This window comes from Tachypleus tridentatus, chromosome 10 (assembly GCF_004210375.1).
Source record: "Tachypleus tridentatus isolate NWPU-2018 chromosome 10, ASM421037v1, whole genome shotgun sequence".
NCBI lineage: Eukaryota > Metazoa > Arthropoda > Merostomata > Xiphosura > Limulidae > Tachypleus > Tachypleus tridentatus.
The window spans coordinates 136,596,217-136,618,245 of record NC_134834.1 but is presented as its reverse complement, the minus strand read 5'-3'; the positions used below and the strand labels follow the sequence as shown (position 1 = coordinate 136,618,245).

Genomic DNA, 22,029 nt, shown 5'->3' with positions numbered 1-22,029 from the left:
AGAAAGAAGCTAGCATATGGTACTAGTATATGTTAGAAAAATTCAGTGTAATAACACTACATAACTAAACCTTAATAAAAAAAAACAATGTTTAACACTATATATTAAGTTTTGTTGTCATGTTATGGTCCAAAAACAGAGAGTTTACATAAAAGCTTTACATGATGCTGGTTGGATTCTCTAACAAATTGTTACAGACCTGAAATGCTCCCCAAACACTGTTAATTACACCCTAGATTGTGAGACCAAGATGTGTGAATTTGAAAATAAGAAAGGAAGAAGCAAAATGCCAAAACTTGATGTTACTGATGTTAAGTGTCTTTGTTTATGTAGCTTTTGAGATAGAAAGAAGACTACTACTGTTTTCAAGTGTGAAATAAACAACCATGTACCAAATGACATAAAAGCGTCCAGATCTATAGTATCTAGAAGACTACGAGAAAGCAATGTTTGATCATGTATCAAGAGACAAATTTGCTGAAAAGTACAAAAAATAGACAGTTAATGATTAATAAAGGGTTTTATGGATAGATGAGTTCAAGTTTAAAATATCTTATTCGAAATGTATGTTGTATGGCCAGTGGAAGAAAGATAATTACCTTGGTGCAAAGCACCTACTGAAAAGCACAGGGAAGGCAATGTGATGGTTTGGGGATAAGTTTCTGCTAAGGCAACAGGAGATATTTGCAAAATAGATGGAATAGTAAACCAATGCAAATACCTTCAGATACTAATCTACCATGGTATATCCAGTGGTTTGCATATTATTGTTAAAGGATTCTATTACGAAGAAGATAATGACTCCCAACACTTATCCAACTTATGCAGAAATCACTTAGCTACTGGAGTCTTACAAATATCCCCACAGAGCCCCAATTTCAACCAAATTAAGCACATTTCATATATCAATAATAAATCAAAAGTTACTTCCAAAGAAACCTTATGGGAATGTATTAGAGACATTTGGAGTAAAATCCCAAAAGACACTTTGATTGAATATGTTGCAACAATGCCTGAAGGACTATGTGCAGTTATTAAAGCAAAAAAGAGACAAACATTAACTGTTAGCTGAACTCAAACACTTCCATTTAGTTTCTCTTACACTAAATATAAGGTTAATAAAATATTGATGTGTCATGATTTACCTTCCATTGTTCTTGATATTAGCCTGAAATCTAATTTTTGATTTTGTACTAATATTTTTGCTCAATGCAATACATGTTATGGAAGCAACTTGTGTACACATGGCTTATGCCACTTTTCCAAATAGAGACCCTTCTTCATCATATTTTATACTGCTGCCCATACACTGAATATATTTTGTCATTTACATTTGTATTTTTTGAATTCTCACCTGTTATGAGATGTCACACTTTACTCAGTATGGCAAGAGTGTGGAATGTTGCAGGTCTATTTCCAGATGATTCTAGTGGCCTAAGATCATCCATATTCCTTTGTTTATCAATGCCATTAAGTCCCCATTTTAAACAAATCTTTATGATCTGGGTGTTTGAATATCTTGCATGAAAAAGGGTTATTATTCCCAACAGCTATCAATTTCTAATGGCATCACAATGCCTAAAATATCACAATGTCAAAATGTAGTTCTACCATGACTTTTATGTCATTGTCATATGATATTCTGATTTGCATATTTAAAATTGTCTTAGCTTATTATACTTAACCTTGTGTTAATCTCATTTTGTAATTTTTTTTTTCTAAATTGAAATGCTGGTTTCAATTCATAAAGATTTTCATACTCATAATTCTCAGTAATATTAATGTGCTAAAATAATCAATAATCTCACTTGTTAATTATTTAGTTTTATCAGATTGAGATATTACTTTCAGTACACTGAAATATTTGTTTTGTGTATTTCTTGAGTTGTATAAATGTAATGTTAGATAAATCCTTGCTCTCACTTTGCAGAATTTAAAGTACAATTAGAATGTAAAAGCTATTAATGCAGTTTCTTTTTGTGTTTAATAGGAAATGAACATAATAGTGTATGAAACACTTTAAAATGTAGTTTTTTTAGGAATCTTTTTAAATTATTACGCTTTGTATTTCAACACCCTTTCCCACATTATTTATGTATAAATATTTTGTATGACACTTCTACTGTGTTTATAAGCTTTTATAAATTGTACACTTAAGCTGCCTACCAGCTTGCAAAATATAGTGTCTAAATATGTATATCCCACATAAACTTTACACTATTTAAATGTGTATATTCCAACACAGTAACATACTCTTTACACAACTTAAATGTTTATATCTCTACAAAAAAGACACCTGGACTATACATTACATATAAACATGTACATAATTCTTCATTATATCAGTAATCCTAAAAATTAATTTTTGACTTTCTACCAAACAGATCTTTGTGTGGGCAAGACAGCGGGATCAAAAGCTACAGGACCACCTTCGTTCATTGAGAGATATTACAGACCTTCTAGATGAACTGATGAAATGGTTGCTTGGTGCTGAAGCCACTTTAACAGCTTTAGAAGCTGAGCCTTTATCTGATGATGTGCCAGTTTTGGAACAACTGATTACAGATCACCAGGTACCTCAAATGTTGTGTGTAAATGTATGAACAAGCCACTAAGTATTTTAAATGTAAAGTATAGGAGTATTACCAAACCACATTGTACTGTAAAGTCTCAAAGTCTCAGTGTCCTAAAATTTACTAGACACTGTACATATTGAGTGTTAGCCTAAAAAGACCCACCAACACTCTATATGTTAACTATCAGAGTATTGAAAAAGTATGTATTTAGAATTACTCTATTATACAACCAAGTATTATAAATTTTTAGTATTTAAATATCAACAGTTCAGAGTTGTTGCAGGTACTGAGTGATTTTGACTCTTTGTCTGTATTAATACTAAAGATTATTTTAGTCAGTGATTATAGACTTTGTTTGAAACAAGAAAATAAAGTAAAAATTACATTACCAGCATATGTAAATATCAGTTGTAATGTAGTTGTTTTTCCAGAGATATTGGAACATAAACAATTTATGACAATTGGTCAGTTGTAACTGAAAGTTTCTTATTGTCGGATTTTATAATTTTCTTGTAGGATTTCATGGCAGACATGACCAAACGTCAGCCAGAAATTGATCAGATTACAAAAGCTTTCTCCAGTAAAAGACAACCTCCTAAACAATCTTATCACCCACCACATCGTGTTAAAGGTGGGAGACATGAAGATCGGAGACCAAGCCGTGGGGTGGGAGCTACAGGTCCTAAAACATCAACACCATCGTAAGTCATCCAAACATGGTTTATTAATTTACATATTAAACTGCATGTACAGTTTCATTTCAAGACAAAAAAGATCTGTGTAAAAATATAACTATCAGTAATTGAGCAGTGTATATTACAGAGTAAGTTTTGTTTTCAGAAAACCATATTCTGACCCTGAAATTAAGAATCCCCGTGCAAGAGATTTGCTAGACAAGTGGAGAAATGTCTGGCTACTAGCCATGGAACGCCAACGCAGGTTACAAGACAAACTTAATTATCTGAGAGAGGTAAGGTGACCTTACACTCCAGCAAATTCTATTTTAATCATTTCTCTGTGATTAAATAATTTTCTGTTATATTTTTAATATGTGTTACCACCAACTTTTGAAATGCTGGAAAAGCTTCAAAAGTTCTGTGAAGTTTTCTGGTTTGTTTGTTTTTTTCAAATTTTGAAAAATTAAGTATCCAAATGGGTCAATTTTTTTTAATTTACTGAACTGAGGTTATACTGAAATTTTCTCTGCAAAGTATACCATTGGAGTCAAACTTGTTCTTTGAAAGATAACCCACAATAATGTTCATTTCTACTGAACTTAAAATCTAATACAAATATATATTGTTGGTCACATAATTAAAGTTATTAAATTCTTTATGTACTTATACATATTGTAATGAACTTCAGTTGAATTTTTTTTTTTTAGCTTGAAAGGATTAAGAATTTCAACTTTGATGATTGGAGACGAAGAGTAAGTGAAACTTGAATCTTCTAATATTCTTTTATAATGTTAACAAACATAGATTCAGTTATAAAGGAACTTCAGAGAATGTATTTTAATGTTATAGCCATAATAAGTAAATTTTTTTGGTTTTAGAAGAATCATTTGTTACCAGTCTTTAATATTTCTTTAGAAGAATTAATTTTTCAACTGATTGATTTTTATTGTTTCAGTTCTTAGGCTGGATGAATAATAAGAAGTCCCGTATCATGGATCTGTTCAGAAAAATTGACAAGAACAATGATGGAAGAGTTACAAGAGCAGAATTTATTGATGGTATACTGAAATCAAGTAAGTTTCTGTTTTCTTGTACTTTTTATGTAACAACGTGTCTAGTCTTCGATGTAAATATACACATTTCTGATGGGTCATTAGTGAATTGTGTGTAAAATACAAACATGCAATTTGCTAATTTGTATAATATGATACCATTGATTTACAAAGATTTGAACATATCTGTTGTAAACAAGGTTGTTTTTTTTTCTTTGACATTCAAAATAGCTAAAGATATGCAAAGTTACACCCAGCTGTAGTAAAATATAAAGCTCTAAGTAAACATTGCCTACCCTGGTACTTTTAACATGTAATCATGCCAGTTTAATGTTTGATTTGTATAAACTGTTGACAGAATACCAGTGAAAAATTAACATTTGTGTTTTCACTATTATGTGTAAAATAGTCAATTAAACTACTCTATTATTAATTGTATATAGAATTGACATCAAGTATAATTAATAAACTATGTTAATAATATACAAGTTTTAAATTTTTAATTTCTTAAGGAAATATTTTTAAAAATCTTCAATCTTCCCTATTATGAGGTCTTCCCTCTTAATTTATTTACCATACCTTCAAAAAGTATGGAATTTCACATAAATTACTCATTATAATATAGGTATTACTCAGACAAAAGATAATTTTTATAGCCTTCAGTCTTATTTACTTGCTGAGCTGTGAAATAGAAGATAAGACCTACTTGTCATTCAATACAATAACTTGAAATGTGCATTTGTTGAGTAATTTACAACGTGTATGGCAGGATTACTAGTTAAACACAGTCCAAAGGTCAATAAACCAATAAAATCAAGTATAACCACATACTGACTGTTGCAAGCTTTAAGTTTTTTAGAATAAATAATTGTTGTTTTCTGTTATGATTTCCAATCATTCTAGAAAGAAAAAGAGTGATTTAGATTTATTTCCTAATTTGTTTCAGTGTCAATCAAATTGACTAACTCTGTATTGAATCAGGGTAGAGAAAATAACAGATGAGATGTAAAATTTTTCTGAAAAACTGCATTTTGTCTATTGAAGAGGCTTTATAGATTACACAAATAACGTTTGATATTTTTGGCATGAAGAACAGGTTTTTAATCATAATCATAATTTTAATCACTTTTTTCTCAAAGCAGTCAGTATGTAATAAAAATTATGATTTTTTTTCTGGAAAAGACATGTAATGTTTATTGACAGCTTGCCAAATTTTCTGAATATACATTTACTACTTTCAGATTATAGATACATTACTTAGTTATTACAGAGTTGTGTAAACTACAAGTGTTTGTTAGAAGAGGTTTAATGTATTAGAATCTTTTTATCTGCAAGACTAGCCAAATGATTTTAAGTATACTTATTTGGATTAAAATAAATTGATTTGTACTTGGTTTTTGAACTTTTGTTTAATACTTCTAGTATATTTCCTTAAATTTAAAACTATTGTGTTTACTTTCTCTAAAAGAATTTCCAACAAGTCGTCTCGAGATGGAACGAGTTGCTGAAATCTTTGATGTAAATGGAGATGGTTTTATCGATAACAAAGAGTACATAGACACGCTTAGACCAGATAGAGAGGTATAGTGTTTTGTTTGATAACCTAGAATACATTTGACATCCTTACACCTAGCAGAGAGTTTAAAAACAGTGTACTGATATCTATACAATAAAAAGTTATAACAAAGTGCATATATATTCATGATACTCTTCTTTCTTTCATTAAAGGGACAGCATATTTATTAATAATATTCAGGAAATCCTTAGGAGTAGAAAATTATCTCTCGGTATCTTTGTGTACCCAGGATACTTACCCTTCATGCACTGATAGTCTACATGAAACTACACATTATGAAAACTCCTTTAAAATGTATTTAATCTGTCCATTTCTCAATGAAATATTAATTTAACCAGTCTTGTTCTTTCACAGTTTGAATTTAATAACAAATATAGCATTTAGTCTAATAATACTGTGGTGTAATAGTATTGAGGGAGAGGGTTCTGACTTTGATAATATTTTAATGGTTAATATTTTAAGACAGTTGTTAAAGGAAAGCACTGTAAAAACTTGCACGTGGAAATGCTATATTAATAATATTTTGCTTATCTGAACAGCCAGTATTGAATCTCTTCAGTAACATTTATTCTTCATTACTCTTAGGGTAACCAAGATTATATTTTGCAGATCTGAAAAAAACTGGGTAAAAGGTCTCATTATTGGCAGAAATAATTATTTAAACTTGGTAGAGGTATTTAAAATACAATACAAAACAACTGCTATGTTAATTTTGTTAATTTGACATTAGGCACTTTCAAAAAATTGGTTTGTTTTTAAATTACAACGTTGAAAAATGTTACCCTTGTATAGTCTTATTAATTTACACTCTTGGTTCTTAATCCCAGAAAATATATCATAACAAACATGTAAATAACAATTTTTTGTTGTTGTTCTAGGGGCGTCCAAAAACTGATGCTGAAAAAATTCAGGATGAAGTTCAAAGGCAGGTAGCCAAATGCTTGTGCGTTCACAAGTTTAAAGTCTACCAGGTCGGTGAAGGCAAATATCGTGTAAGTATGATTGTTCTGATAACTTTATTTGAAACCATTCCACAATAAAACAGTAACTTCTTTAATTTCTTAATCTCTGGTTTTTCTAAAGGAATAATGTTATCAGATTATATTTTTTTGATGTACTAGTATTGAGCTGATCTTTTCTTTTGTTCTAGTTTGGGGATTCTCAGAAGTTGCGCCTGGTTCGTATCTTGCGCAGTACTGTGATGGTACATGTAGGGGGTGGTTGGGTGGCACTTGATGAATTTCTTGTGAAGAATGATCCATGCCGAGGTAAATACTGTTCTGTTCGTTTATTGCGTCCTCTAAGGTTAATTGTTGGAAAAGTTTAATGAAATGGAAATACATAGCTTAAGAAAAACATAGATCAGTAATCACACATTCTGAACAAGTATATTTGACATTGTTGTATTTGTGGTGAAAGTTAAAATAATCCAAAACTTATCTTACTTGGTTTTTGACATTAATATACATAGCTACTACTTTTAGTTGTATGCTTTTATACTTTTTATTTTAAAAAAATTTATTTCAATTTTTATCCAGCTGTTTATTTAAAGTGTACTTTAAAACATTTTTAAAATTGCAATTTTATTTAACATTTTTTGTTTTCAGTTTGTGTTCTTTTAAAAATGCACCTTTTTTTTTCTACTAACAAATTTTTATTAAATAAGCATTTTCCATTTGATGCTAATAATCTGGTCCATACTGTTTTTATCACAGAGAACAAAGCCTTTAAGTTAATAACACTATGTAGCACATATTTTGTTCCTGGATAGTATGTGTTATTTCTTAATTGCTTATGTTGTAAAAGTACAGAAAATGGCCATTATTTCCTTCAAACTTTGCTTTTGTGACCTGAATAATGAAATTTAGAAATTAACCTATAGTAAAAACAGGCAAATTTGCACATTTTCATTTACATAAGGTCTGAATAAAACAACATATGAATCAAGATTTACATGTTTTTATACTAAAGTTATACACAAATGAACAAAAATGTGTAGAAGTGAATAGTTTTTCGAGATTTGCAACTGTAATGTAAATCACTTTCACATATCAACCTCCAAATATAGTCTCCCATCATGTTTCCATTATATGCTCCCAGATCACAAAAGCAAAGTTTGAAGAGAAGAATAGGTCTTTTCCATTTACTTTAGGCATAAGCAATTGGGAAATGACACGTCTGCCCAGGAACAAGAAAAAGTAAACATTTTGTTACAGAGTGTAATTTAAAAAAGATAAAAAGGACACATTATGTGACAAATAACAAGTTAGTGAATGATCATCCATAGCAGTGTGGTTCAATTAACCAGTGGTATGAAATGCTGATGAATGCTGTATGTTTACATATATTTTTTGTGTATCTGTTTTGTAATATCACAACATACTTGTCTTATTTATTCATTCTCTTCTTCTGTTGTTATTTGTCATAAGTTTGTTTGGCTTGCACTTGCATGTTAGGTGTGTCACATTTTCAAGAAAAACTTGTCCAATTTGCACTAATTCATTCTTCTGTGTATTTTTGTTTTTATATTCTTGTCCAGTTGTAAATCACTCTAGTAAACAGAGGGTAAATTTTGATACAGATGAAGCAAGACAGTAGCATTATAATCACTAACTTTGCTTACTTCCCACATTGCTTTCCCAGAAGTAGAAAACATTAATTTTGTTCCTGAAATGTCAAGACCTTTAATTTTGTTTTCAAAACAGTTAATTTTGTTTTTGTACTAAATGTTTTAGCAGGATGAGTTTATGCTTACTCCTTGTTTTTGTAAAGAAAAATTTTAATGTTGCATTCCTGCATGAACATTTTGTTTTGTCTATTTGATTTCACAATCACCTGCATGGCACTTTTTTTTTGTTATGTTTGCTACCACAGCCAAAGGACGCACCAATGTTGAGTTGCGGGAACAATTTACACTAGCTGAGGGGGTCAGCCAATCCATGTCTCCATTCCGACCCAAGCCCAGCTCTAATGCATCACAGTCCTCCCATAGCGGATCTTCTTTTGGCCGCTCAGGCTCAATCCCATCCACAGGGCCCATCACGAAGGTTTGTTTATCACCCGTTACAATGACACTTTCTGGAGTTATGTTTGGAGAAAGAAATCACCATGTTCGACAGCTATTCAAAATTTGACTAAAAATTAATTTTATATATGCCAAATAAAAACACTCATTCTTGGAAATGTCAGATTTAGTACAAAAATATTTGAAATTATTGCTCTCCAAACTTGACCTCAGAAGTCTCCTAAGTTTTTACATACATAATTTCATAAGTACTGTGTTTCTATCATAATCTATGTTAATTCTCCCAGGATTTATGCCATGCACATTATGATGTTCAGTTTTAGTGTTGAGCATGTTGTTTGTCCAGTGTGAGGTGTATATTCAGTATGGACAAAAGGGTAGTATATCACATGTTCTTCTTTGCTTTCACTCACAATGTCCTTATAAATAGTAATTTCATCTCATTGTGTCAATATAAGTTTGATAGTCAGTAGCAATTAATATGTATCTGTGATATCAAGTGTAAGTTTACAGTGATTGACCTAATGACTTTTGTAGTAATATTTGTTCTTTTGTGATATTACATCACAGTCAGACTGTCAAGTTATTTATTTTATGGTCAAATGTGGGTTTCCTGCATAATATTTCAAATATAGTTGAAATTTTATTATATACACTTTACTTGCCAAAAGCTAAAATATCCTAGTCCCTGCATTAATAATGGTATACACATCTTATTCCTGCTGAGCCTGTAAACACAAATGTGTATATGAAGTAAGAAACGTTTTTTTATATATACAGTATTTCCTGTTTTACATGATTTTGATTTTTAAATATACAAACTCCAGTCAATATTGAAAACCGTCTATTTGGCCAAATTTAATTTGAAATGTTTAGAATTTTTATTGCATTCTAATACAGTAGATATTTAATCAGTTACTGTAAGAATGAAACATTCTATTAAAAGTATTATTATTTTACTAAATGCAACACAAACTGCTGTGTGTTACTAACCTAATATATATAAATATATATATATATATGCTGGTTTATGTGTTTGTGAATTTGCTTGCTCTGTTTTGAAAATGCTGGTTATTCAGGTAAGTCACAAGATTTATGACCATTCAACCTGTTTCTGCTGTATCTTTTTCACTATATAACTCACCAAATTACTGGAATTATATTGGATAGAAGAACAATCTTGAAGTTTTATTACTTGCTTTCTTTAATTGCAGTTCAGGATATGATGAGGAAAAATATCTGTCATAGACTAATGTAAAGACTCATAAATTGAAATTGAAGATTTTTTGAATTAAATAATACATTGTGCAATTCAATGTTATTAAAAGATTACTCTTCCTATATTTGTATAGTACAAAGAAAACTGAAACATTAAGGTGATTAAAGCAGTATTTCAAACATTCAACTTATTAAGCTCTCTTCTTTACTACCTTGTTATCTTCTGTTATCTCCTCAATCTTCTTTCAGCCCCTTTTCTTCTCATGCGATGTTTACCAGTTCAAGGAGTTCTGGAGCCATCCTTCTATAGACCAGTTCCATCTGACTCCAACTCTCGCATCCCTGTTTACTGCTGGGTAAAAACAATTAAATGTATCTATAATTCTTGTTAAGTGGATTAGCTGGATTTTTTTTTGCATGATATATATCACATTATGATACAGGCACTCTTCTGCATGATAGTATCTTTCGATAATTCAATGACACATTTCTCAGTAAGATATGGGTAGTATTCTTTAAATGTTAAGTATTTCATTAGAAAATAAGATTTAGTTTTTGATTGCCTATACTTCTAGGATACAGGCATTTTGCATGATATGTACTTTACATGCAAAATTCTTATACATCTAGACAGAAAACATTCAAACTAATGCAGTCAAACAAAAACTCTTCATAAAACAAGTTTTTTTGTAGATTCACAATTTTATTGCACACTAATGTTTGGTCATGCTTAGGCACTTTGAAGTTTTGTTGTAATATTTGTATAAAAAAAGAAACAGAGGAATGGCAATATTTATGATCAACTTGATATGACATAGGAACTTTCATGAATCTCGCATATCCATACTGCACTTTTATATCTCCCTGCACTGCAACCTACCTACCATCTCTCTCTCTCTCTCTATCTGGTTGCACTTTAGTTATGTTAAACGTTTGGGTCTTGGCATGAACAACCCATGATGGTGCTCCATAACTTTGAAAGATATGACACAGGTAAGAGCTGTATTTAGTATTGTAAGTGTAACTGAACCTCACTTTAAGTTTCAGTTAAATGTATCTTCAAAATTACTGTTTATCTTCTTAACAAAAAGAGGATTGTTGGTTTTTATAGCCAGATTAATAAACAAGTATTTGTAACCCAGTTTGATGTATTAAATACTATTGATTATTTTAAACATTCTTAAAGTCTTGTTGATCACAAAATTCATAATAATTTCCAAACTTTCTTTACATATTGAATCCAGTGAGTTTTTGGAAAAGGAATACTGAACAGTGAAATAATACCTTATTCATATGGCATGAAGTTTTAAGGCTCTCGTGAAGTAATTAGAAACAAACAAAAAAGTACATTTTTTTATTTATTAATTGGGACAATTGTTAGGCCAAATGTTTTAGTTCATAATTACTAGGGCCCTGTTGTATGTGTATGTAGTTTTTATCTTTAGGAATGGTTGAGGATACTGTGAATAATTCCATAGTATTGTCAGCAAACTTAGTTTGTATAATTGTTCTTACACACATTATGCACATTTACAACTCATACTGTAGTATTTTGTTTTAAATTTCTTCCAGCTGCTTTTGGTCTAAAATTGTTGCATGTGCATATCTAATTTTGCTCTGAACAATTCAACTTTGTACTTTTCCTTGTAGGTTCGTGAGAAAAGCGAACGAAGCACACCTCTTCAACAACGTCGAACTTCAGGTACTGCAGACACAAGTAGTGAAAGTGGTCCTAGTTTCAGTGAGACTGATAGCTTTGGTGCCAGGTCTGGACGGCCATGGCTGACTCCTACAACTCATCGAGGTTCTCCATCAGGTGAGGAACTCTGTTAGATCTTAATATGGAAATGCTACTCTCATTTAAATCTCGAGGTAGCTCTACAGTTTCTTAAAAACACTCTCTCTCTTTACTATGTATCTTGGAGACTTTTCTCAAATTTTAAGTAAGCTCCTTGATAGTTTTTCTGTTAATAATTTTGTTTTTATTAAATTAACATAAATGTTGCTAGCTTTAATAACTCAGCCTAATTCTTGTTTTATTTATGAAGACTTATCCATGTTCAAGGTGATTTTTAACTATATCAGAATAAATGGAAAACTTCATAAGATATGTAGGTAGTGATGTTAGAACATGAAATTTGCACATTTTGCTATATTTCTAGCTATGAAAAATAGTCTCCTAATTTCAAAACATCCTGCTTGAAGAAACTTCCTAAATTTTTCGTATTTTTTTTTGAGAGGGTTCTGGGAGCCAGACTTAGCCTTGCAGTTAGCATGGCAGATCATGTATTTAATGGTCTTTGGTTTGTGTCCAGTTATCACACAAATTTGCTTTGCACTTTGAGGGAATGTGCTTGCTATAGTCCTGATTGGACCAGCCAAATAGTTGGTGATTGAGTGCTGTTGATTAGCTGTTTTTCCTTTAATCTTTCAGTTTAAAATTAGGAATGGCTATTGTAGATAGCCTTTCTGTAGCTTTGAATCCAGAATAAACAAACATTTTCTCACTAGTAGGTTAATGTGAACAGAGAAATTTCTAGTCTTTAATAAATTTTTCCTGAGCAAAAGTTTCCAGAAATTAGCCAACAAATTTTACTTCTCTCATATTTTTTCTTTACATAATAAAATATGAAGCACATCTTTAATATGTCAAAATCCTAGCACCTACAGCTTTAAAGTATTACTGTTAAAAGGGCAAAGGTTCTACAGCATTTTTGTGCAAATTGTAGAAATGCAAAAGCTTCAAATTGCAATGAAAGACAAAATCATATAATTTCTACACTTTACACTTGTAGCTAAAATACACATTGGATTATGTCATGCCATAAGCATTGGCTCTATTACAGTAGGTTAAAATAATGAAATGCTTGTAACAGTACAGTTTCTACACTCGAAGAAACTACATGGTTCTGATGGTTACCTATCTGCACACCTTACCAATTTTATTGTACAACCATGATGTACCTCTTGTTACCACCAGTTAATTTCTTAATGAGAGTACAACCTTTACTTAGACTAACTTCTTTTTCACTTTTCTCAGAACATAACTCTCAACTGACAACACAGCATAGATATTTACTAGTTTTATCCACAACAGTGCTCTGAATCTCTATATTATGGTAGTTAAGAAAGTGAACGATAATTGTTTTTATCATCACTATTGCTATAAATCATTTTATTTTAGCTCATATAATACCCTATTAAAAATAATTGGGATCAAGTTTTTTGGCTTCATCACTTTTTTTTTTTTTTTTTTTTGCAGGTACCAAAACATCAAGTCGCCCCACTAGCAGAAATGGAAGTCATCCCTCCAGCAGACCATCAAGCAAGCCACCAAGCAGAGCAGGTAGTGACTTGTCTACTGATAGTGTGGAAGCTTATCGAAGTGCCCGCAGAACACCAGTGGGTAACACTAAAATCCCAGCAAGCACTGGCAGACAAAGAACGCCTAGTGGCTCATCTCAAACATCGGCCACAAAGAGTGCTAGCTCCACACCAGGAACACGTATTCCAACAGTACGGAAAACATCTTCAGGTGGTAGGGCTGATGGGATCAAAGGCAAAGAAAAGTGGAAGTAACTGGGTAACCATTATTCAACCATAACATGGACTGTGATCTTGAAGTAGTTATTTACCATTCTTTGAAGTATTGTTGCTCAAAGTATGATCCAATTTCTGGGTGATGAAGAGTATGTCTGTTATCAGCATTTAATTTCCAGCTTATTTCTTTAGAGTTTAGTACACAGTGCTGAACTACTTCAACCTTAATAGTGGCTAGGACTAATCTAAACAAGAAAGATGGCACAGAATAAAATAATTTTATTTTCATCATTGAATCTTGCATATTTAATAAAGTTGTAGTTGTAGTTTTAAGGAATTTCTGGGAGAAAAAAAAAGTTTAAATAAATGCTTTTTTGAACATTATTAAAAGTTTTGTAATGCTCTCCTACCATTGTGCTAAAAACTTGGAGCTTGGGCATAGAAGGGCAAAGAACTAGTTCCCCAAACTTGATCTGGAGAATCTCAACTGAGCTTTTACTAAGGGTCACAGCAACAAGTGAAGAATATATATTCTGGGTATTGTAAGGGCTTGGATGATCTCTAGAGTTGTAATTACTTTCCTAACAAGTGTTTATGTGCTCACTGAGGCCTATCTTATATCATTGTGAAGATCATGTTTTGTTCAAAGTGCCAATCTTTTAAGTGGGTTGTGTTGTGTTAAAAGTTGCCAAAAGTCATTATTTCTGTTGCTTTTTAGTAGGTTCATGTTTGTGGCAGCTCTTCTGTTTATTTAACCAATTGCTTTTCCCAGAAATTATATGCTTATTGAACAATTATATTAAATTATCGGGATGTATACATTCCTTTAAAAGTGTCTTTACAACACACATGACAATTCTTGTTAGGTGATGGGACTTAACTTAGGAATAATAACCTTGGTTTCAACTTATGAGTATTGTTTAATAAAATCCTGTCATTCAATGTAATTGTTGCTTTTATGTAATTCAATAAACAGAAATAATATTAGTCTTATATTGCATCTCCTTTATTTTTTCACTGTTGCACATTTTGGGCAGGATATGAAACAGTGTTTGAATTGCCTATTATATGCGATTTCAACATGATTTGTTAACCTCACCCCAACACTGGAGCAGTTCTAAGTTAATGAGGTTTTTTTCTCTCACGGTTACGATTTTTTACATTAGCATACTCATAAAAGTGAAACCCAGTTTTTTTCTTCTTCTTCTGCCCCTCTAATCTTCTTTTCTGAAAAGTAAAAATAAAATGTTGTATTTAATATATAAACCATTCTTCTACTTAAATTTGGACAAGTCATTAAGGTTTCACATTTTTAACTAATGGTCATTGAACCCTTAGTTGTGAACTTTTTGCATTGAAAACAGCAGCACAGTAAAAAACTGGGTGTTCCACAGCTAAGGGGTTAAAATTATTCATTTCATTTCAAAAGTTTGCATTATCAAAAACTAAGCGCAAATATAATTTAACATTTTTACCTCTTTACTAGTAAGTTGCTTGTGTGAAAGTTCAGCATCTTTGAATTTTCGCTTTGTACTATTTCGACCAGGTGTAACAACGAAGTTTCCACTACTCGTCTAGGTAGAACAAAATAGAATTAGAAAACGTTATCTTACCTGCCAACTTACCAAAAGCTATTGATTTTATATTGCCATTAAAAGCAAAAAGCTTTCTATTTAACACACAGAAACTTGGGAGAAATTAATAAAAAAAAATAAGCACTTGAAGAGAGCTCAAACTAAACTTTACGACACAAGTACTGCTAAACAATAAGTAATAATTCAGTGGAATTGAATAGAGAGAGCAACATTCACCAAGAGAGAATCTTGCATTCTTATTGGTTGAGGGTTGTGAGATGATAATATGCATGTAAGATGTATTTGAATCAGTCCATTCAAAAATGGGTGGTAGCTTCAAGGTTTGGGGCATGTGAACAATAGGTCTACATATAGAATGCAGTACTGAACTAAAATAGCCATTTATGTGAAAGAATTTAGAATAGTGGACATATAGATTGTTTTATAGATTTATTATAATTGAGTATTATACTATAAATCAGCACAAACTATTTATTCTGCTAGTTCCATTTCAAAAAAAAAGAAAACTTGGTAGGTCTTTATCATACCTACCTTGAATAGTGTAATAAAACTACACCATCATTATTATTACTCTCTGTATAGTAGGATAAAGTTTACATACATACATTTTAATTGATTAAAACAGTCATAAATAGATCACAACATAAAACTGGTAATCAGTATTAAATGTGCCTAATGTCTGCTAATGTTTTGCTTATGAAATAATAATATGAATTAAAATTTATCTTGTACAATCTCTAAATATTTACAATTATTACTTTTATGATTTAATGCTACGTTTATCTTCTACAGAATACCACTATGATTGAAAGTACATCTATCAAACTAAAATCACCTTTTTAATATCCTGGTCAGTGTGTGTTGCAATAATCTCATCACCAGATGTTGACAAATCATTCCCTGCAAGTTCAACTACCGGATTGACATGATCATCACCATCTTTTACCTTATTAATCCTGTCAAGAGATTGTTCTCCCTGATCAGAGGATGCTAAATAATCATTTTTGATTATAGTTAGAGTGTTATTAAGTATAACTTTCTCATCATTTTCTGCATCTTCCTCTAATTCTTCTTCTTCTTCATCATCAGATACAAATATTTCTCCTTCTGGAAGCTGTTCTAATGGCTTTACATCATCACCTACAAATTCTGGACCAACTTTAACATGGTGTAGGTCTTGTATTACGTGAGGTTCAAGTGAGTTTGTAACAGAATCAACATCTTCAGCTGTATCCTTCACCTCTAATAATTCGCAACTTACTTTATTAGTCTGCTCTGTTAAATCGTTCGTCTGAGACTCCTTGTCCTTTGGCAAAAATGAAAAGAACATGACTGATAACATTTTAAAAAACATCATACAGAGATATTGCTAATGACTAACTTTTACTTCCATGTTAAATAACTAAATATTAAATTATTTGTATTTAATATAAATTAACTTATTTGCACTTCATATACTGAGTTTGAGTGAATAAATAAGATGCAAACTAAATGAAATGCAATATCACAACTCGCTTAAAATTATTTTATAATCTTCATATCAAAAATGTTTTACAGAAACAGAAAAATACCAACTATGACCTTACTGTTATTGGGCATCTCAGCTATTTCATGTAATTTTCCAATAGAAAGATTAGTTAAATAATAATGTTTGAGTACAAACTGTTTTGGTTTAAGAGTTTTGTTTTAAAATAAAATTATTCAAGCATACAGCCATTAATTTTTCTAATTTCTTGAAATACACTCAGCAATAATATTAGCTAAAAATTTGTAAATAATGACTTATTAACTGTTTTCTATACAGCTATTGTCTTTCATTAGTCTGAAACTGACCACTTATATTGATAAACCTATAACAATTAATGAATTTGCAACTTCAGGTATGGTCTCTTTAACTGTAGCTAATAAAGGATCATTATGTCAGCAATTTTTCAGATTTTAATTTCTGTATAACCTACAAACTCGTTTTTCTGTAATAATGTTTATTTACAGGTGAACTTGTTCAAACTATGCTAAACTCATTTAATATTATTTTTCTAACTTTATCTTATCTGTATACAAGTATTTTACCTTCCTAATTTCATATTTCTCCATTTCTTCATACATTTCTCTATATTTGTCACATGAGACAACTCATTGTATAGTTGCTTTTTATTCACACAGTTGTAGTACAAGCATAAAATAATGATGAATCTGACTATCAATAAAAAATACTTACCTACAATTAAACTAAGTGAAAAACACTAAAATCTACTGAATGTAAAAACATTTCTATAAAAGCATCTTTGTCAATATCATTTCAAAATACAAAAAGTAATTAAAAACATTCAAATTAACCAAGTACCTGTTATTGAATGAAATAACTCGTCAATGAATTAATTTTGTGTCACTTTAAAAATTGCAAACACATTATAAGGTGGGTCATGTTTAAAACTTACATCATCAATTAAGATAATGCCAGCACCTTTTGTGAGCTGATATTGCTGCATGACACTCACTTTATCACCACTGGTTGTTATCATTAATATAACTGGTTTTGGCTTGTCATGTAAATCCACTAATTTTTTCTTGCCAACTTGATAACAGTCCTCAGTTAATTTATCTCTGTGTTGTTGCTTTAATACCATTTCAAATACCCATTTTTACTTCTTAGAACTCTGACCATTAGTACTTTTTTTCCTTTCACAGTTATTCACCTTACTGTTTACATTATAAAACTATTTTTATACATTTTAAAATTTTGCCTCTTTTTTTTTTCTTTCTTTCTCCTTTTAAATAAGTTAATAATTTTGATTTTATCAATAGTACCTTAACATTGCCTTTTCATACATTCTGTAATATTACTCATATTTTATTCCATATTACCCACCATCTTGAACATGTTTTGTTAAAACAACTTTTGATCTATATATTGCTAACATCTAAATAATCTTTTGAATATAATGTTTAATATTTATCAGATTAACTACCAAGGATTTATTTTATGTTCTCTCTGCAGTGTCATTATTGCCAGTATTAACCTGCTCAACTAACAGACTAATTCTAGTTACATCTGAAACAATTTATCCATCATTTAGTCCAATTAACATCAACAGAATATACTTATATGATTTTCTTTTCCTCATCAAAAAGTAAATTTTTGAAGGAAAAAAAAAAAGACACAGAAGCCCAATCTATTCTTGTATTTGCATATCAAAGAATGGATTAATTGTGACAGTATATTATGCTATTGAAACAGTTATTTTAAATTGTTAGTAAAGGACTAAACATCAAAACCAAACATGATATATACATACTGCAGTTTAACCTTTGATAATTTTTTAAGTAATAGAGAGTTAGGTGTTAATTATTCATCAGGTTTTTAAAAGAGATCCAAAACTTGAGTGCTTTTGAATAGTTCACTATTATTCTTTAGGAAAATAAAGGATTATGGTTAATGAATGTGATGAAATATATAGGCACGGATGTCAACGTCACATAAACTGAATACACACAAAAGAAGTATCTATGCTTACCTCTATCAATGGTGGTTTGATGAAGAATGGAATTTTTCCTCTCTGCCAATCATTCAATATCATCTTGGCTACTGTATGAATATCAGGATATCCTCCCTGAAAATCATTTCCACATACTTAGTAAATATTATTTAACTCTGATGGTATTCCAGTACACACAGTAAACATATATGTAATAATAGTTTCAGGTGCAACAGAACTTTAGTAATTAATATGTTTGAAAAATAAAAGGGAAGCTCTCTCTTTTTTAAATTATAGATGTAATTTTTGTTTTATTAAAGTTATTAAACATGTCCCAAGAAATGCTCACTTTTAATAATTTTCCTGTTCTTTTTGCAAGTTTTTCAAGAAAGTCTTCAGCATCATTCCACAGTTCAATTTTGTAATTTCTTTGTAAATACTCCCTTTTCACACGTTCTAGAACTGCTGGAATATGATCCTCTGGAGATTTTATATTCTCTACACGTACCTGCAAAAAATAAGTTAAAAATCTATTGTAATCTACTTTTAATTCTGTAACTGTAGGAAAACTAGCAGCAAAAACCATTTTCCTTACATGTCAATTGCTTCACAGAAAACAAACCATAGTATGGTAGAACATAATACATCAAAAATTTTTGCAGTTTGTCTAAAATACTAATGACAGTTTAAACACAGTTCATATGATGAACTAAATAGTTTTTAGCTACAAGTTTGAAAATGTAGAATATCTGGTCTTTCTAATGTTGTAATACTGTTGAGTAACAAATGTACTAAATACATTCACACTTACTGTAACTTACTAACTATACTTATATACTGTTTATTTTTTTATCTTTGTGCAAAACTACACAAGGGCTATCTGCAATACCCATCCTTAATTTAGAAGTGTATGAATAGAAGAAAGGCAGCTAGTCATCACTATCCACTGCCACCTCTTGGACTACTCTTTTACCAATGAATAGTGAGACTGACCATCACATTACAATTTCCACATGGCTGAAAGTGTGAGCACATTTGGTGTGACACAGATTCAAACTCATGATCCTTGGATTGAAAGTTGAGCACCCTAAGCATCTGGCCATGCCAGGCCCTCATATACTGTTCTAAAATCAAAATATATTTTTAATTTCAAAAAAACATATATCTACTGCAAACCCATGAAAAGTATCAGTCCTGTAAGGTAAATAGTGAACGATTTAATACTTTCTGAATTTAACCCGTTTCTTCAACATCATGAAGAAAAGCTGAGAAATTTTGATTTATTTAGTTAAATTATTCATTGATATGCTCATAATGTAATTAATTTTTTATATAAAAATAATGAACTCAGTGATGATACAAATCACTTAGTAATACTTATTAAAACACATATTTTACAGTAAAGAAGAAAAATACAGCAAGAAAATGCAACTACAGTACAGTGTTGAATATGTTAAATATGTAAATTAGCAAGTTGCATGGCAACCATAGTCAATATAGCCATGGTGAACATATCAGAACTATAGTTTAACGTTATATGACACTTCATAGGCAGTGAGATGTCAGCTAAAATTTATCACTTTTGGGTTGGATAAATACCCAAAATATTTACAACCACTCAGATAAAGATGGTTCAGATTGGGGATTTACAGTTTCTAAGATGAATATATCCCATGTACTTACTGACATTAGAAAACAATGCATTATGTATCAACTTAAGGCACCTGTCAGGGCTACACAAAAAGAAATGTGCAACTGTATCCCAATCATAGTAGGTAAAGTGGGACATGTTGTAAGAGGTGAGAATCAACTAACACAATGGTCATTTGCAATAGTACACAACATAATCATGAAGTATCTTCATTAAAAAGACTTCATTAAAAATATGATTTTTTGGTATGTGAAGGAAGTTTTGTAAAGATAAAAATACTATACTGAAAGTTAGAAGTATTAAATCTATAAAGACTTTAGACAAGTACAAGAGGTCACATGGTCAGTCAAATTGATTGTGTTGATAGAGTTAATGCAACATACTATGTAGTGCTTGTTTTTCTAGCATTATTAAATTTTAAACATTATGGTCAACAAAACTCATTATATAATACAACTAAGAAACATTGAAGCTCTGAATAATAAACTTGACTAATGAACCATAATTTTTTATGAATAATACTATGTATTCTAGCTTATCGAGCACTTGAAGACACAAATGTAAATTTAGTGATTATCACAACCAGGATATAAACCACCCCTACTTGGGATAGTATGAAAGCCTAATTAACCATAGGTTCTGATGTATAATTGTATGTATTTCAACTTACCAGGAAACTTGAAGACACAACAGCAATTTTAACATAATCAACCCAACCAAGAGGTGAGTCCTGAATATTACACTGAACTAATGAACCAGAACCCAATACATTAAAACATACTTACTTCAAACTATAGTACTTCAAAAAGAGATCTCTGAATAAGAACAGTGAAACTTTATAATAGCAATAAAACATTCATTTTTCATAATTTTAACAATAATTATTATTATTGATCTACCCTACCATCAAATATAATAAATTAACTAATTATTATCAGATAATACACCACAAGTGACTTGCCAGAATTGTGTTAAAATATATTAAAATTCATATGCCTTTTTTGGGAGAAGAAGAAGAAGAAAAAAAAAAAAAAAGATGGAGAGAGAGATAACCATATTTTTCATATCCTTGGCCACTCTGGAAATAAGAAGGTAAAAGCAGAAGAATTTTTAAAATTATTCAAAATTACAAAACAGCAGTCATAATAACTAATGAAGTACAAATTCTGATTTATAAACCCATACAACCAAACTTATCAGGAATATATTCAAACAACAGAACAGAATATTTACCAGTCACAATTAAGTGTATAAACATGTAATTACAGAGCAATGACAATGGTAACATTATGTATCACTTATAGTTTAAAAAGAATAGCACAATTAAGTCATATAAAAATGCTTATTACAGTTACTAAGAAAAGTAAATTTGACAAGATTATTTTGACAATGAATTAAGACCAGATTGTGAAGACTACTATCACTTACAATTTCTGCCCAAGTACATTGATAAGTTTCTGGAAAACACTAGAAAACTTTTTCTAATATTCTATTATTACTTTGTTCATGTAATGAAAGTTGAAGTACTTACCACACCCTTTAGGACTATTTCTGTATCCGAATCATCAGATGGGTAAACCACTCCAGGGCAATCAATTAAATAAATCCTTTTCATCAACATTATATACTGCCATACCTAGTAC

The 22,029-nt window shown here is 30.5% G+C and overlaps 2 protein-coding genes across 10 annotated transcripts in view; one reads left to right on the top strand and one right to left on the bottom strand.

The window, feature by feature from the left end:
- LOC143230415 (microtubule-actin cross-linking factor 1-like) overlaps window positions 1-14,657 on the top strand; it is a 244,375-nt gene extending 229,718 nt beyond the window's left edge. For 7 of the 9 annotated variants that reach the window (XM_076463938.1, XM_076463936.1, XM_076463937.1 and 4 more), the window contains 11 exons: window positions 2,385-2,573; window positions 3,093-3,277; window positions 3,417-3,546; window positions 3,961-4,005; window positions 4,209-4,326; window positions 5,774-5,886; window positions 6,760-6,873; window positions 7,032-7,149; window positions 8,756-8,928; window positions 11,775-11,940; window positions 13,387-14,657. In XM_076463938.1, coding sequence (XP_076320053.1) covers window positions 2,385-2,573; window positions 3,093-3,277; window positions 3,417-3,546; window positions 3,961-4,005; window positions 4,209-4,326; window positions 5,774-5,886; window positions 6,760-6,873; window positions 7,032-7,149; window positions 8,756-8,928; window positions 11,775-11,940; window positions 13,387-13,703 — 1,668 coding nt within the window. In that variant the 3' untranslated portion in view covers window positions 13,704-14,657. Of the gene's footprint in view, window positions 1-2,384; window positions 2,574-3,092; window positions 3,278-3,416; window positions 3,547-3,960; window positions 4,006-4,208; window positions 4,327-5,773; window positions 5,887-6,759; window positions 6,874-7,031; window positions 7,150-8,755; window positions 8,929-10,373; window positions 10,481-11,774; window positions 11,941-13,386 lie in introns of all 9 variants that reach the window. The other 2 variants (XM_076463934.1, XM_076463933.1) reach the window with 2 other exon arrangements.
- Ns2 (nucleostemin 2) overlaps window positions 14,655-22,029 on the bottom strand; it is a 48,746-nt gene continuing 41,371 nt past the window's right edge. The window contains exons 10-15 of the mRNA XM_076463940.1: window positions 21,918-22,022; window positions 19,085-19,243; window positions 18,775-18,870; window positions 16,095-16,565; window positions 15,140-15,238; window positions 14,655-14,891 (exon numbers count right to left, since the gene is read on the bottom strand). Coding sequence (XP_076320055.1) covers window positions 14,787-14,891; window positions 15,140-15,238; window positions 16,095-16,565; window positions 18,775-18,870; window positions 19,085-19,243; window positions 21,918-22,022 — 1,035 coding nt within the window. The 3' untranslated portion in view covers window positions 14,655-14,786. The remainder of the gene's footprint in view (window positions 14,892-15,139; window positions 15,239-16,094; window positions 16,566-18,774; window positions 18,871-19,084; window positions 19,244-21,917; window positions 22,023-22,029) is intronic.